The following is a 17,228-nucleotide window of genomic DNA, read 5'->3' on the forward strand; positions in this document are numbered from 1 at the left end:
ATTATTGGTAAACAATAAAAGAGTTGGTTGTCTTCTTATTTTAACAGCTCCTCCATAAAACACAGCAGGCACATAACAAAAAGCCAGTACTGTTCATTGGATATGCTGGCACTCACAGTTGAACCATCATATCTAATTATTAAAACATCTTAAAATCTTTTAAATACACTGAAGTGTCATTCTGAAACCTAAAACCAAACTAATGAGGCTCAGCTATTGTGATACTCATGGCCTGAATGTGGATGAGGATATCAGGCCATGAGTCTCTAGAAGGACAGATTGATACCAGGACAGTCCTCACACACTGCCATTTCTGTTTGGTGCCACAGCTAAAGATAAAGGAGCAGCCGTATCAGGAGGATTTTAAAGTAACAAAGCTTTGCCTGTTGTTCTCTTTTGAAAAAAAAAATACTATTGCAGCTTATTGCTAATGTTTGTTGTAGATGATTTCAGAGTTTTTCTCTGTCTTCTTTTAAGTCACATATAGTCAGTGAGGTGTCATTCTGAAGCCCAAACCCAGGATAAAGAGGCTCAGTGAATGTGGTGTTGAAGGTGTGAATGTGATTGAGGCTGTCAGAAGAGACTCTGTAGAAGGACAGAGTGCCAGCAGCAGCATCCAAATACACTGCTACTCTGTTAGAGACAGAGGATGAGGAGGGGAGACGACTGAATGTTACACTGTTGTTGTGGCACAAAGAGTAACCATCATGAAAGCAGCCCAGGCACCAGGACTGATCATTCCTTCCAAGCCATGAGTGGTTTGTGTCTCCTTTCCTTCTGATTCCTTTATAACTCACGGCAATATCAACCCTTCCTGTCCACTCGACCTCCCAGTAACAACGACCAGTCAGACCATTGTTGCACAACAGCTGAGAACGTTCAAATCTGTCTGGATGATCAGGATATGACTGATCCTCTTTCAGATGGGTTGCCTTCCTGTTGTTGTCACATAGTTGGAGTTTTCTGTTTACTGTGTTTGTGTCGATTGTGAGTTGACAGGAATCTGATGGAGAAAAAAGAATTGCAGTTAAGCTGTGTTTTAACATTTATCTGTTTGACACAAAACTATGAGGTTTAATGGTGGATTGTAAATGAACACGGTCTAAACATATTGATTATGTAAGTAAAATGAGTGGCGGTCTGTCAGTGGTGACAAGAGGTTAGTTGATTGATTGGGTGGGTTAAGGCTGCAAGCCTGGTCAGCGCCATCTTACCCTTCTGACCATACATACATTACACAAACATCACATGGGGAAGACAGGTCAGAGAGGTATAACAATGGAAAATACACAACACAAGGAAGGAAAAACCCCACCTCAGCACATAGCACATAAATCAGCACATCTCACAACACAGAAGACATAAGCTTCGAAGTGTAGGTCTGTGTCAGTGTACATGCGTATGTGTGCGTGTGTGTGTGTTCCGTGTTCAGGCAACTGTCAACAGTCTTCGGTCGACGCGGGTTTCCTTGATGGAAGGGGAAGAGTCACAACACAGTCTTGTTATCTAAGGGAGAACTTTTGTTATTCCTGTCAGCTTTTGCCTTGAGCATCCAGCTGGTGCCAGGGGAGCCGCATGAGATGAAGATGGTAGTGCGAACAAACTGCTTCCAATTTTACAGTAGGTCTAATGTCCATCACTGGTCAACATATCTCTCAATTCCCGTTTTTCTTCTCCAAGATGTTATCCATATTGCGTTCAATAAACACAGTCTGAGTACTCACAGCCCTGCCCATCGTCTATCATGTCAGCCAGCCTTGTGGGATTTTGAACAGCTGTAGGCGCTTCTTGTTCTTCGATAAGCCAGGTCCGAGCGAGCTCCAATCAGCCAGAACTCTGTTATCATGGTTCCGAATTGGTAGATGTCGTTTGATGTTCTCCATCAAGAGTATCACCAGAAACACGACGCAACAGACCATCGAGTACCTGGCAGCAAACATCTCCGCAGGACAATTGGGTTCTACCAAGCCCAGGAGTTTGTCAATTTTGTTAAGGGACCAGTTGATCAAATCCATAATTCTTCTTTAGGTTTTTAAAAGAACAAGTCTGGGAGACTCTCTTAGGGTTAGAGAATAAGCGAGACTATACAAAGACATGAGAAGCCAAGGGAAGATAAGGGAGAGGGAGAGGCAGAGAGAGAAAAGTGCGACCACCTCCGTCAAGAGCCAAGAAGAAAGTTCTGGCACAGCCTAACTATTGCAGTGTGATCTGGTCCAGTGCTTTAATAAAAGAAATTAAATTACAACTAACTCGAAATAAAGCTCCATGATGTCATGATGAGTGCTGTGTGGCTGGCAGGATGTGTACCCAAATGCAGGACTCAGAAAAGGAAAGTTAACTTAAAGCGCAGCTTTATTGCTGGGAAAACTCTTCACAGAAATAAACATCACAAAACGAACTAAAAATCACAACATGAAACTAAACATTAAACTAGCTGTTGGAAGAGAGGATGTACTGTATCTGTGCAGAGTGGATATGAGTGCAAATTTATAACCTTGATCTTGCAACAGTAGTCATATCTTCCCTCTAGTGAACCTAATGCTGTCTGTAATGTAGAACCTACTGTGGTGTTCCAGTATTCACATATTCTGGTGCCAACTGAATTTCAGCCAACAACCTGACAGCCAGTAACACATTGTTGGCGTATCGGTAGTCCACCAATCCAGATACCAAGAATAAAGAACCACCACCCAATAAAAACTATTTATTTATACTGTTTATCTTGTGATTAAAAACCACCTGACTGATTGAAATTTCTTAATCATATCACATGCTCTGGTTTAAATACAAACTAATTTCAATTCTACTCACTGCTGAGCTGCATCGCATCTGGATATCGATGAAAATTGTCACTACTTTGAGGGAAAAACTTATTCGAGATTTTACAAAACAAAAACATACTTACACTTCCTCAGACCTGGTATCAACCACTCGACACCAACCGGTTCCAAGCTAAAGTGATACGTTTAGACAAATTCAGATCATCCTATCATTTTATATTATAAAGTGATGTGTTTATAATGTTAGTAACAAGATCACCCAAATACCTGAGAGTCTCCAGTCTCCTGAGTGGATCCTCAAGTCCGCATAGCAGCAGCTTCCCCCCGTCTCCTGTATGATTGTAGCTCAGGTCGAGCTGTCGCAGATGGGATGATGGGTTGGAATGAATAGCTAAGGCCAGAGAAGCACAACCTTCCTCTGTGATCAGACAGCCTGACAGACTGCAGACAAGCAAAATGAGATACATGTCAGTTCATGTGGGAATGCCAGTGTACAATTTAATGGTATTAGAGAACAGCATACTTATGGCTAAAATGATGATAACTCTTAATTTAAATTGTGACAATTAGCTTTTCCTTTCATTGAAAATGTGTTAATAAAATACTAATAGAATTCTAAAACTAAAGAGCCTGAAAACTCAAGACATTACTAACAGTTGCTTAAGACTGAATAAAGCACATGTCCTCCATGACTCAAATTGCTTTACCCTACAGGAGAATGAGGTCTTGAATGCACTTTTTTTTGACTAGTTAGCAAGCATAGCAAGAGAGAAAATGTTTCTTTGTTGTTGTCATCAGGCTGCTTCTAGGTATCGTAGCTCAAATAATAAACATCTCACCAGAGAGTTTCCAGTTTACAATGTGGACTCTCCAGCCCAGCAGAAAGCTTTTTCACTCCCCAAACATTCAGGTTATTGTTACTCAGGTCCAACTCTCTCAGATGTGAGGATTGGGAGCTGAGAATTGAGGACAAACCTTCACAGCTTTTCTCTGAGAGGTTACAGCCACTCATTCTTTAAGAAAAAGAGGACAAATGATCAGTAAAACGATCCACTTACTGACACACGTTAACTAATTCTACTAACTTGTTCTCCTGCTGTTTGTAGAAAATCCAGCAACTAAGATTTATGTACTTACAAAGCTTTCTTGGAGGACTTGACCACTGGAAGTAGCCTGAGAAGACCCTCCTCAGAGGGGGAGTACTTCTTCAGATCAAACACATTCAAATCTTTTTCTGATGACAGTAAGATGAAGACCAGAGCTGACCACTGAGCTGGAGACAGTTCATCCCTAGAGAGACTTCCTGAATTCAGGGACTGTTGGATCTCCTCCACTAGAGAATGATCATTCAGTTCGTTCAAACAGTGGAACAGGTTGATGCTTTTCTCTGCAGACAAATTGTCACTGATATTATTCTTGATGTACTCGACTGTTTTCTGAATTGTCACTGAGCTACTTCTTGTCTTCGTCAGCAGTCCTTGTAGCAGAGCTTGGTTGGTTTCCCATGAAAGACCCAGGAGGAAGCGGAGGAACAAGTCCAGATGTCCATTTGGACTCTGTAAAGCGCTGTCCACAGCACTCTGATATAAATGTGTCTCTGCAGATTCTCTTGATTCATACTTTTTGGAGGGTGTTTGTTTTTCCAGAAGATTGAGTTCAGAGCAGAAGAAGGTCAGATGAACATGAAGAGCAGCCAAAAACTCCTGAACACTCAGATGGACAAAGCAGAACACCATGTCCTGGTACAGTCCTCTCTCCTCTTTAAAGATCTGTGTGAACACTCCTGAGTACACTGAGGCTACTCTGATATCAATACCACAGTCTGTCAGGTCTGATTCATAGAAGATCAGGTTTCCTTTCTGCAGCTGATTAAAAGCCAGTTTTCCCAGAGACTCAACCATCTTCCTGCTCTCTGGACTCCAGTGTGGATCTGTTTCAGCTCCTCCATCGTACTTGACTTTTTTCACTTTGGCCTGAACCACCAGGAAATATATGTACATCTCAGTCAGGTTCTTGGGCAGCTGTCCTCCCTGTCTAGTTTTCAGCACATCCTCCAGAACTGTCGCAGTGATCCAGCAGAAGATTGGGATGTGGCACATGATGTAGAGGCTCCGTGATGTCTTGATGTGGGAGATTATTTTGATAGCTAGCTTCTTATCTTGAAATCTCTTCTTGAAGTACTGCTCTTTCTGTTGTTCAGTGAACCCTCTGACCTCTGTCACCATATCAACATACTGATGAGGGATCTGATTGGCTGCTGCAGGTCGTGTGGTTATCCAGAGGCGAGCAGATGGAAGTAGTTTTCTCTTGATGAGGTTTGTCAGCAGCACTTCGACTGAGGTGGACTTTGTGATATCAGTCAAGACCTCAGTTTTCTGAAAGTCCAGAGGAAGTCGACACTCATCCAGACCATCAAAGATAAACAGAACCTTGAAGTCTTCAAAGCTGCAGATTCCTGCATCTTTAGTTTCAGTAAAGAAGTGATGAATAAGTTCCACCAAGCTGAACTTTTCCTCCTTCATGACATTCAGCTCTCTGAAGGTGAATGGAAATATGAAATGGATGTCTTGGTTGGTTTTGTCTTCAGCCCAATCCAGAGTGAACTTCTGTGTTAAAATTGTTTTCCCAATGCCAGCCACTCCTTTTGTCAGCACTGTTTTGATTGGTTCATCTCTTTCGGGTGAGGCTTTAAAAATTTCTTCTTGCCTGATTGTTCTTTCTGGTTTGTCTAGTTTCCGGGATGCTGTTTCAATTTGTCGGACCTCATGCTGATCATTGACCTCTGCAGTCCCTCCCTCTGTGATGTAGAGCTCTGTGTAGATCTGATTCAGAAGAGTTGAGTTTCCTGCTTTAGCAATCCCCTCAAACATGCACTGGAACCTCTTCTTCATTGTACATTTGAGATGTTGTTGGCATGTAGCTGGAGTTCCTGATTGAACAAAGAACAAATCCCATAAATTTGAGCATTTGATATTAATGTAGAAGATGTAACTCTGACATTTCACATCCCAACCCTAGATAAGAGAGGCTAGGCAATGGACTAGCAGCCCAAAACCAAAACAATACATCCACTGACACAGTGAAGAAAAAAAAGAAAATTGTTCCCCCCCCACCTATTCTTATATGTTGAATGCCAGGATCTCCCTAAAACACAGGCCAACCAGTCTTCAACCACCTAGGATATGCATTATAAGTTCATGAAAAGAAAGTGTTGTAAAGATCGGGAAATCAGCTCAAACTGCCACAGAAGTGCAGTAGTGTAACTACTTAGTGGGAATCTGTAGGACCAGATGGGCAAAGTGTGAGCAGAAAAGGCAAACATCAGGTGAGATGATTCTGGGTACTTCACCTGAGGAGGAAGGTGCTGAACGAACTTAAGGCATAGCACCAGGCTGCAATACTTGGCACAGAGAGCATCTGTAGAATGAGAAGCTCATGAGAGAAGATTCATCAGTATGGCTTCCAAGATCACAAAAAAATATAGCTCCATGAATGTCATTAAGAGCTATGCACCATTTTATGTAAGTGATGCTCGGACCAAAGATGTTTTGTTAATATCCGAACAATGCCTTTCTTCAGAAAATACTGAAAGAAGAGAAAAGCTGGAACATCCTGAATTCTCTAACAGGACGACTCACATACAGATGAAGGCAAAATTATTCCCCACCTATCAAAGTCTTTATCAAAAACTCCCCTAACTTTCCCAATTGCTTTTTTGACCATTTCATGCATGAAATATGACAACCTCAATCAGGATTTTTTAAAAGTATTTTTATTCATCTTTAGGCATGAAAAAAAGATTTTTGAACTTTTCAGTTTTTTACATGTCCCCTTAGGTGGACAACATGGGTTTTGACTTATGACTTTCACAAACAAATAAATAATATACACTGTATAAAAACTATAACATAACAAAATATGTTTTTATATATTTTAAATATATTTTATAACAATATAACAAATGTAACAAATATATGTAGAGGCTCTGTGATGTCTTGACTGCCACCCACTGGCTGACCAGTGAGTGGCAGGGTATGGACTGACACATAAGTGTCCAATGTAGTGGTTTATGTGCAACTATACCATTAACACTAACACACATACAAAAAAAACAGCCTTTGAATAGTTGTCCACTATAGTGACCACTATGCTTAAAAGGGTTAAGTGGGATTTTCAAAATAACATTTCTCAACATACTACTTCTTGTTAGAAAGTAGGAATGATTTATGTTTGTACACAATTTCAGACTGATTTCAGAAAAAAACAAACAAACTACTAGGCTCAATATTATTAACCCCCTGAAAAACGATTTTTGAGCATTAACGTTGTAATTCTCGCAGCTTAGAAAATCCAGTTAAAATTGAGGATCCTCTTCTAATTTGCACGAAATGTAAGAACCACAGCAAGGCTTCGAGATGTCACTTGAGGAAGCATACCAAAGACAAAAGAAACAGCTTAGACTTGATTGAAAGAATTGTTGACACTCTCCAAGATATTGATATACAAAGTTCTAATAGTATTTAATAATAGTATCTAATAGTAAGAATGAAAGATTTCAAAGTAGTGATGTGCGGATTGATACTGAAATATCGATTCCTCCGATACCAGTCATTTATATTCTAGAATCGATCCTCACATTAAAATATCGATATTTTAGTAATTTAGGGTAAATTTGTAGTTTATCATTAACAGGAACACAGTGGAAAGAAGCTATATCATTCGGATTGTCTACTTTGGAAGGAACTACTTCCTCTTACGCCTTTTATAGTCATGTGCGAAATACGGCTATATAAATGTCTCCACCCCCTGGCGTGCGCACTCACAACAATGGCTGAGTGTAAACGGAGTCATGTGTGGACGTAATCATTATGACGCTATAATTTGAGATACAATAAAAGATACAATAAATAAAAAAAGTTTTTGTACAGAGTATCGGTATCGGATCGGTATCGGATCGGTATCGTCGATACCACCCTGAATTTTACTTGGTGTCTGGAAAGGACAGTCTTGGGCCTTTTATGTCATTTAGGGAATCAGCTTATGTAGAAGTGCAATGTTTATTGGTTTATCTGGTTATACTGGAAGACAGTGAATGATGCACAATTCATGATTTGATTGTTTATTATACTCAGCACTTTTGTATATGTTTTGTTTATAGACCACAGACATCCACTCCCGCACCTACGAGTCCTTGTACGCCCCATCTGTAAGCCTGTGGTTGCATTACTGTGCTGTAGTGTTAACGAATGACAGTAAAGAAGGAAGAACCTAATTTGAACTCCTGTTAGTTCTGACCGGCACCACTGCTATTCAGCCAACGCCTATACAGTCATTGGTGAAACCCAAATAATTAGTGGCAGACTAAGAAAACCTGCACTTCTGCTGAATTGGACTGGACATCTTCAAGCCAGACTGAAGTATGTTAAGCACAACCTGGAAAAAGACTATCCATACTGAAACCACATCCTAAGGTCAGATAAGACAAAATTAGGGCTCTTTGGTTCTAATGTTTGGAGAACATTCTGATCCACAATGCTGCACTGACAGGAGCTAGAGAGAAAGAGAGCATATTTCTCTCATATTGGCTTTTCTTCATTGACTCCCAGTTAAATCTAGAAAATTTGATGGGCTTACTTGTGGTTCCTAGAGTATTTAAAGGTAGAATGGGAGGCAGAGCCTTCAGCTTTCTGGCCTCTCTTCTCTGGAAAGATGCACAGTTTGCTATTAGTATCCAGGTTCATAATTTCAACCAAGGTGATTTTTGATATTTGGGAAATAATTTTATTTCTGAAATTTAAATCTTAAATTATGCATGTTTAGCAAGACCATGTTAAAACATTATTTGGTCTCTTTAAAAGGATATGGGTAAAATAATTTTATGGTCCAAAACAAAGATTAGATGAAAAATATGGTTTGCCAGTGAAATTTCAGGTGAAGATTAGACCATTTGACACCCGTGTTTTCCCAAACCCTGCCACAAGCGCTTGTAGGGTTGCAATGACGGTGCTGCTCAGGACTGTAAATACTGCCTGAGCCAGACTCTTAAAAACTGTTTTCTTCCTGGTAACACCTCTCACTCTTCATTGATGAAGTGAGGTCACAAAAGCTGAGATTTACAGTGGATTTGAGGAAATCACAAACATACACCAGAACACAGTCTGAACTTTATAACCAGACGTGGAATGAGTGGTGGGAGTGGGACATAATGTGATAGCAGCCAGGTGTTGGTTTTTTATGAACCTAGTTGGAAAAAAACATGTCTGATCTGGACACTACACTTGATCTTTATAGAAAATGTTCTTACTTCTTTGTAGAGAGTTAGCCAAGGCCTCCTGCTTCATCCACCTCAGGAAGTCATCTACCATCTTCAGAAGAGCTTCTCTGCTGCTCCTCTTCTGGTTTTCACCCTCCAACATCTCCTTATCCTTCCACTGACTCGCTAAACATTCTGGATGATCTGGACTCAGAACTTTCTGGATCTTCTTCAGTTCATTCTTCACAAAAGTGATGATGTTTTCTTCCAGCAACTAGAACAGAATACTATATATATTTTTTAACATGAATCGTATAATTACCAGAAACATCGTATCTGGTCTTGTACAGAATTTCAAACTACAGGCCTACAAATTACTATAAAGGAACTTTATTACAAAGCCTGCCACTTCATCTATACTGGATGTATAGAAATAATGACTACACAGCTTTACATAAGCTAGTCAGTCAGTCAAATACAATACAACACTGAGAACAGGTGTTACTGTAGAGTTTTAGGTTTGTCCTCTTTATGATTTCATATTAACAATGCCAGAGAATTTTGTTGAACTGAATTACGTCAACAAGAATTTGATTTAATCTGATGAAACTGCGCTACTTGATGTATAAGGAGCTTGGAAGGACACAATCTGGACTTCTTGAAGTTTCTTGCAGACGTTTCAACTCTCATCCGAGAAGCTTCTTCGGTTCTAAGAGCAAGAGAGAGTCCCAGATTTTTAAGCCCTGTTGGGAGTGTCCCTAAGCCCTTTTGGCTTGTTCATCTTCTTGAAATTTAAGGAAGTCCAGATGCTTTCCTTCCAAGCTCTTTAGACTATGATGACTGGATGACCGAGAACCTTCACAGACATGTGCTGCTTGATGTTATATTAGTACACAGTCCTGTTTGATTCGTAGCTCAAGTGAAGGACGTTTCTGTTCATGTACAGACCCTAAATATGGAGTCCAGGTGTTTTTGATCCTGCTGTTCAGACTGACCACTAGGAACCTCTGAGCTCTCCTGATGCATCCTGTAAAAACATAAACTATTATTTAATATTTGATATAAACTTGAACTAAACATTTGAACAAAAATCTGACCAAACTTCGGCTGCTCAAAAAAAGCAGAAATCAACACAGATTTACTGTCTTCCTTTAGCTTCTATTATGTCTGACTTTCTGTCTAAATGCACTGTTTGAATATTCTACAGGTTGCCAGTTGCCAAACAATACAAAAAAAATTGACGACCCTTTACTTTGAAGGATTTTGCATTTCGCCTTCACAGCAGCAACAAAAGAACTTTTAGTGAATAATGTGACTTCTAATTGTGAAGATAGGACATAATTTGTTATTTTTACTTTCATATTGTGATGGCAACAAAATGATGCGTTATTTTGAGGAAACTAATTAGTGTTTAATGGACACAAAATAATCTTATTGAAGTAATGACATCAGTGTAGCAAAATAATAACCATTATCTCTCGGAGAAAATGCAAACGTTTTCTGACACTTGTAAGTTTTCTGTTTATTTTGAAAGTATGAATTAATTCCAGTCACTTGTTTGAAAGTCATCAGGTCTTTTACATTTGTCATAATAATTAATTAGGTGTACAAGTAAAATACTCAAGAATCCAATAGCGTATGCAAAAAACTGTAAATCATTGTTCCTGACTTTTATTGACTTTAGACCAAATCTTGCTTAAATTTTTGTCTTTCTTTTATTGTGGGTTAGATTTGAACACTTGAAAAAAAATGTGTCAATGTGCAACTAAAACAGCAAATAGTGGCCCAATGTAGGATCAAAATACTAGTGAAAACTAGCCCAAACTGGAGCTAAAGCTTTAGCAGTTCTAAGTTTAATGCTCCAGTCTCTTGTGGATCTTGTAAAATAAGATAACAGAAAGCTTTGTGCATTCATTAAAGCACATATACTCTCCTGGAAGATATAAACAGTGGCACATATAACACTAAATCTATCTATTTGTCAAATTTTACAAATCTATTTGTAGTTTTAGTGTTGAAAGTACTTGTGAGAGAGTTATTCAGAACATCTTTCACAAACTCTGTACACACAGGAGGTTCGCCATCACAGAGGGGTTAACTCACTTTGCCTGTGAAGAAGGTTTCTGTGTAAAATGTCACAGTGGCTTCTTCAACTGGCTGCTATTCACAGACACACAGCTGGATTCAGCTTCAGAGGAGTCGACTCTGTGATCAATGCTGTTCTATTAAGCCTATACAATCATATACTTTTATGTAAAATATTCATTTTCATATTATGGTAACTTACTTTTTGGCAGTATGTCTAAAACTGGTGTTTAAATTATTTGGCCGTTCACTTTTTGAGGACACACAGCTGGGTTCAGGTCTCGGAGAATTCAGCATCTGATGGATCCTAAAAATAAATAGCCTTGCATGAAAAAACGTCATATGTGGATTTGAAGTTAATTCTTTAAATCAGTTAATATTGAAAACAACTCACGTTTTACTGGAGGAACTTTTTTGTTTGAAATCAGTCGCAAGTTCTTTTGAATCGTTGCTCTTTAAGGACACACAGCTGGGTCCAGGTCCAGGTTGGTTCCTGTGAATAATGATGGAGCAGTGATGTGAGTGCTGAGCTGTGACATGGAGAAGAGTCATGGACAGTTAAAGATGGGCATCTTACCTCTGAGCTTTGGTCTGGCTCTCATGTTCCCCACACAGAGCGGTTTTAGAGGGGGGGACTCCCTCCTCTCTGTCCTCACACTGATCCATAGCAGAGCCCACTCCTTCACACAAACAAAACTTCATGAGTGGATGAACATCAGATTTGTTGGAAATGAACTGAGAACCAGGGACAGCAGCTAATAGTAGGAGACTGATAAAAAGAAAAATAGATAATATGTGGACAGCGTTTAGGTTTGTCAGCTGTCAGATAATTACACGCATGTCACAGTTAGGTTTTTATCCCACCTGTTAGCAACTCTCATATGACTTCAGTAAGATTCACATGCATCCATTAGTTGTTAATGTGATTGTGTTCTCTCATTTTCTTCATGTTTTTTGAGTACTCAATGTCCATGCTTCACCTGCAGGAGCTTTGTGTCTTACATGGGTCGACGCCATTGTATTTACTTTGGCAACAAAACAGTGAATCAGGGTTCAAATAAGAAGAGTCTGCAGATGGTGAGAAGTCCTCCTTTTTGTGCTGTGTGGAGCTGCCAGCCCTAACCCTCTGCTTCCTTGTGATCTATGCAGTTTTTACTGTGAGATGAAACTCAATAAAATAGTTTCAACTGTGGTTCAACTTTGCCCATCTGTTGGCCAGGTTGAAGCAGATTTACAGCTGAATAAACTGTTCAGCAACAATTCTGTTGACACTGTGTGGCTTTTAGGTCTAACTGTGAGGCAAATAGAGAGTTAACAGCTGTGTATACAGGCATGGTTAAAACAGATAGTTAAATGTTTGTGTACAGCAGGTTTAACAAGTTTAACAAGGTTTTAAACTACAGCAAACATGTAACTGGACTTAAATCAGATAATGTAGCAAAAACAAGAATCAAACACTTCCTGTAAAATATTCTTAGGTATGTTTAAGACTTTGATCTGTGTGCTTAACAAGTTTATTAGACTACCTGACATTTAAAAAAAACAACAAGAAGAAAACAAAGACTTGAGAAATCTGTCAAAAGCCTGTTTAAAACTAAATGACGGTATAATGAAATTGCTGTTTATCGGGCAAATTACAAACTGAATCCACATTTTTATACCCAAATTTACACTGGACTTGTGTCAGAGATCAGAAATTAATCCATCAAATAACCACTAAAACAATTTTTTTTCTGTGTTTTCTGTTCAGGAATGAAAGTAAATAACTGTAATAAAATTCTACTGTGCTTTACATTTTTTCTGCTTTTCTGTAAAAGAGAACATTTGGATATGGATAACATGGATAATTATATTCTAGCATTAAAAATATAATTTGGATTGCAGAGGTTTTGCATACTGGTTGATTAATTGTTACAGAAACAAACTGTTATTTTGGTACACTGGAGGTGGTTTGATAAACTTGTTCAGCACTGCAGCTAAAATGTCCTGATAAATCTTCAGTAAGTTACAGATAATTATTTATAGATTTTAATAAGTACGAAGCTGTGAATGCTAACAGTCACACGGTCTATAGTCAGTCTACTGGGACAAATCATGGTATCATGGCTAAATGTGCTGTTTCACATTCCTTTCTCTGTTTTACAATCCAGGCCTTTTTCAGGGCAATAACTGTAACACTGTAAACTTTAATATTGGCCTAATTACTGCTTACAGAACATGTAACGCAGGAATGTCAAACTTGATTTAGTAATGAACCCAATTTGATCTCACGTGGGCTGAAAGAGTAAAATAATTTCACAATAATCCACTTTTTTGTGTTTTAATATAAACACGTTCAAGAATATTTTTACATTTACAACAGATCAAACAAACTGCCAAGATCTAGAAATACCTTCAGCACAGTTTCCCTGCCTGTGTTAAACTGTCTTAAACTTTGAAATGTGCAAAGTCGTCCAGTGGGCTGTTTCTGGCCCCCAGGCCGCATGTTTGACACCACTGTATCTTTATGCCCTGAATAAAAACACACTGCATCCAAACAGCTGACAGGGTTGTTGTTTTTTTCACCGAGCAGATATTTACTCGCTCCAGGCATTTGTTCATTCCGGGACGTTATTTTGAGTCATTATCCAAATTTCCTTGTCACCAGATTCACTTTCTGATAGAAACCGCTTTACAAGTTTAATGGTTTGGCCTCAAGATACGATTTTAAAAGGTTCCCTTGTTAAAGCTACACTTCTATCAGCGCGCGTGCTTTCACAGATCTCTCCATCATACTTAACCAGTCCGCACGCTGGGCTCTGATAATCACATAAAATAAACACTCTACAGATCCGCTCTTACAAACAAACGAGCAACTTTGCAAACAAAAGCAAAGAATAAACCACGAACAAACACTTACCAAAGTATAAGTATCCACGTAAACATGACAAAAGCCAGTTTAACTAACCAGGAAATAAACAGAGGCTGACCTGATACAGGAGACCCGCCCACCAGTCTACCTCAGCCGAACGACTGAAGTTCAAGTACAACCAAGTCCACTGAAGCTATTAGCGCTTCATGTGGTTTGAACTACTTCAAACAGAGTTAGTTTAGTGCACTGGTTAAACTATAGTTTTTTTCTAAGTAATATTTTCAGCGCGTGTTAACCATCAGTGTGCCACACCTACTGTAGTTACTAATGGTGACCACTAGAGGACAGTCACCACCATGAAAACTTCACCTAAGCGCAGAAGCTTAAACGGCCATCAGCAGATTATATACCAGAGGCTCGGGAGCCAAACCGACTTCATTCTGTGGATTCTCTGAATGATGAAAACTTCATGATATAACTGCAGATTTCTTCATATATGACCTGCATGGAGAAGCTGAAAAAATGTCTGATACTGATGTACAAACCTGAACAAGAGGCTGTTGGTACCTGAATCTCACCACCAGCTTCTGAAAATAAAATTAGGCTCAGAATCAAAGCTCCAGTAGTCAGCTCTGTCCTGACACACAGTCCTGTGATTTACTGTTTTAAAGGACACCTTATACCACATGTGTCAGTGGTTTGACACACCCAGAGTCTGTGGCTTCACATTGAGTCAGGCAGGAGTTAGTCTGTGATCTCAGGCCAGAACAAAAGGACACCAGATCGCACCTCTGCCACAGAGCACTCCTTTGAGGTGGAGGACTTCTTTCCTCAATCAGAGATCTGTTTTCAGCCTCGGAGCTCAAACAATGCAAGTGGAAGACAGGACAGGGCGGTCTCTGATGGTGCTTCAACAGTTGTCAGCAAATAAAACTGCACACAGTCAGGGATCTATGATCAATTGATCAACTGATATATTTATAAGGTCAGAGGTCAGAGGTCGAAGTTTAATTACAATTTATGGACCCATTTTTATAAAAAAATAATGCACATTACGCTTCACAAATAAATATATCAGGAAATTCCAGTCATGTGTGTTTAATATGATGGCTTCAGGTATAACTGTTACTCTTCAAGTTACCTGGGTGAAGGAGAGCTAACACTGCCCTCTTTGGGTAAAGTTCATGATCACAACTTTCATGCTTTAAATTTAGTTTCTGTGAACATGACATAACATGGAGATTAATAAAAGATTAAACACTATTATTGGATTAATGCCACCTCTCAAATATGCTGACAAACTCTTAATTACAATAAGAAAAAAGTCTGTTGATTGACATCTGTGCTTACGACCACCACAAGCACACCAGCACCTTAGATTTTTGCACACGTTTGGTCCTGTTCTCTCTATGTGAGTGTATCATAAGAGAAGTCCAAAAAAGGTTTTTAAACTCTTTAGCCATGTTAAAACCTTCTAGAAAATGCTGGGCGGGTGTTGATTTATGGGTACAAACATGTTCACATTAAAAACTTGTTAGTGTTTGAACTTCCTGAAAAGAGAAGCAGTTGCCTTTTAGTGAATCTAATCTTTCTCAGAAACACATTCTGGATTTTTATAACTGAGATTAAAGACTGCGTTAGAGTCTGAATATAGAGTCTGTATTCTCTGTTCAGAATACAGACCAGATCTTAACAGCCTTCTGTTTGATGATTTTCTGTCATTGAGTGATTTATACAAGTGTGGTATTCATTTATAGAAAGTACATATTTACTATAACACGTCACATTTGCTTTCAAGTTCAATATATTGATCTGAAAGTCAGAGTGATAATAGTGCCATATAGAGCCGTTTAAAACTGTCTCTTGCCGCCAGTGTTTCTATGGACAACATATAGGAATATAAGGGATAATATATAAATGGGGATTCTAAATACCACATTACTTTGGACCTCTGACATTTTATTAACGGTGTAATGTCTGGTCAACCTTTGATAAATCTTTTGAAACTTCTTAAAGGGCATTTAAAAAGAACAAAGAAAACAAAATTGACATATACAAAATAAATTACAATACCCTTAAAAGCAAATACTGCCCAGAGAGACAGCTGCCTGGTGGAGGTTTGTGTTCTCGCACTGCTTCTTATTTTTCATAGATTAACCCTTTAACCCACTAACTTATGAAAAGTTATCTTTGTGTATTTGAATTTTTGGTCTGTGGATTTAAATTGAAGTTCCACCTTAAATAATAACGCACACGAAAACACAGTGTATCTTTTATTGTCTGTGTCATGTGTTGGGCTGGGTGTTTACTCCCATCTTTTTTTTACTTTCACTTTCATGAACTGTGTGGCGCAGGTGATCGTCTCCTGTGGGAAGCTCCGTGAAAGGTAAGTGAAGCACTCTGTAATGTTTTCCTTGCTAACATCAGCTGTGTACAGGTTAGTTCCACCACAAACAGCACAAATTTGCCGCTCCGTTTAGTTGGAACTATGGAGCGGCTCCAGCTGGAACTGGGAAGCAGGGGCTGGGAAAGCTGGCCATTTAATGTTTGTGTACGTGCGTGACCAGCTCAGCAAAGATAAGTTGACGGTCAGCAGCTGATCTCTGAATCGTTGTTTGTGTGGATCCACTATTGATTACTGAAGGGCAGCTTTTTCTCCCGTGGAGCAAACGTTGTTGTTTTTTGCTGATGTGGAGGAAAAGCTGCTTATATGTGCCTGTCGGCATATTTATGTAACGGAGCCGGAAGGCTGGTTTTACTTCCACAGGGGTTTCGTGCGAAGGAAGGAAACCTTCCTCCAAACGGACTGAGCAGTGGAGTCGCCAAGGGAAAGCACACGAATAAAATCTGTATAATTAAAATATAATCTATTATATTTAAATAGTTAAAAATGCAAAATGAATTAAAACAACCTTGGCCAAGGGGTAACACAATAAAAGTCAATAAAACACAATATTAAAAGTCCAGTGGCCTGCGCCACGACCTAAAAGTCCCAGGGAGCTAAGAAATCCAGCAAGTGGTATAACCAAAGGAACCAGCGGAGTCCTCGCCTCCCTCCCGCACTCACGTCCCGATATGCTGAAGAAGGAGAGGAAGCGGCAGTCACTATTCTTTCCAGACAGGTTTACTTCATAAAAAAGGGATAAGTCAGAGACTTACCCCGGGTGGGCAGAGCTCTCAACTCCGCCCGCCGCTTCTTTAAAACTGGAAATCGGCACAGCCGTCTCGTAGCCTCCGCTGGTGCTGTCTCCGCTCTCTG

The 17,228-nt window shown here is 39.4% G+C and overlaps 1 protein-coding gene across 1 annotated transcript; it reads right to left on the reverse strand.

Annotated features, from left to right (window-relative positions):
* Positions 1–1,826: 1,826 nt before the first annotated feature.
* LOC102200621 (protein NLRC3-like) lies at positions 1,827–14,208 on the reverse strand. The gene is made up of 10 exons (XM_013915000.1): positions 14,018–14,208; positions 11,696–11,798; positions 11,513–11,611; positions 11,321–11,425; positions 9,982–10,060; positions 9,085–9,307; positions 3,918–5,709; positions 3,620–3,793; positions 3,048–3,221; positions 1,827–2,952 (listed from the first exon to the last, which is right to left on the reverse strand). The coding sequence occupies exons 2-10, from the start codon at positions 11,782–11,784 to the stop codon at positions 2,883–2,885; spliced, it is 2,805 nt and encodes a 934-aa protein (XP_013770454.1). The 5' UTR covers positions 11,785–11,798; positions 14,018–14,208; the 3' UTR covers positions 1,827–2,882.
* Between the last annotated feature and the right edge of the window lie 3,020 nt (positions 14,209–17,228).

Source organism: Pundamilia nyererei, unplaced genomic scaffold, assembly GCF_000239375.1.
Source record: "Pundamilia nyererei isolate P.nyererei 1_Seehausen unplaced genomic scaffold, PunNye1.0 scaffold00244, whole genome shotgun sequence".
NCBI classification, from domain to species: Eukaryota; Metazoa; Chordata; class Actinopteri; order Cichliformes; family Cichlidae; genus Pundamilia; species Pundamilia nyererei.

Bases quoted from the DNA above. Each gene is read 5' to 3' on its own strand.
- LOC102200621 (XM_013915000.1), bottom strand. From the start codon at position 11,784: ATGGATCAGTGTGAGGACAGAGAGGAGGGAGTCCCCCCCTCTAAAACC. The intron at 9,308-9,981 runs GTCTGTACATGA...ATTCTGTTCTAG, and splicing joins ACCTGGACTCCATATTTAGG to TTGCTGGAAGAAAACATCAT. The intron at 5,710-9,084 runs GTAAGAACATTT...TTGTTCAATCAG, and splicing joins GGCTAACTCTCTACAAAGAA to GAACTCCAGCTACATGCCAA.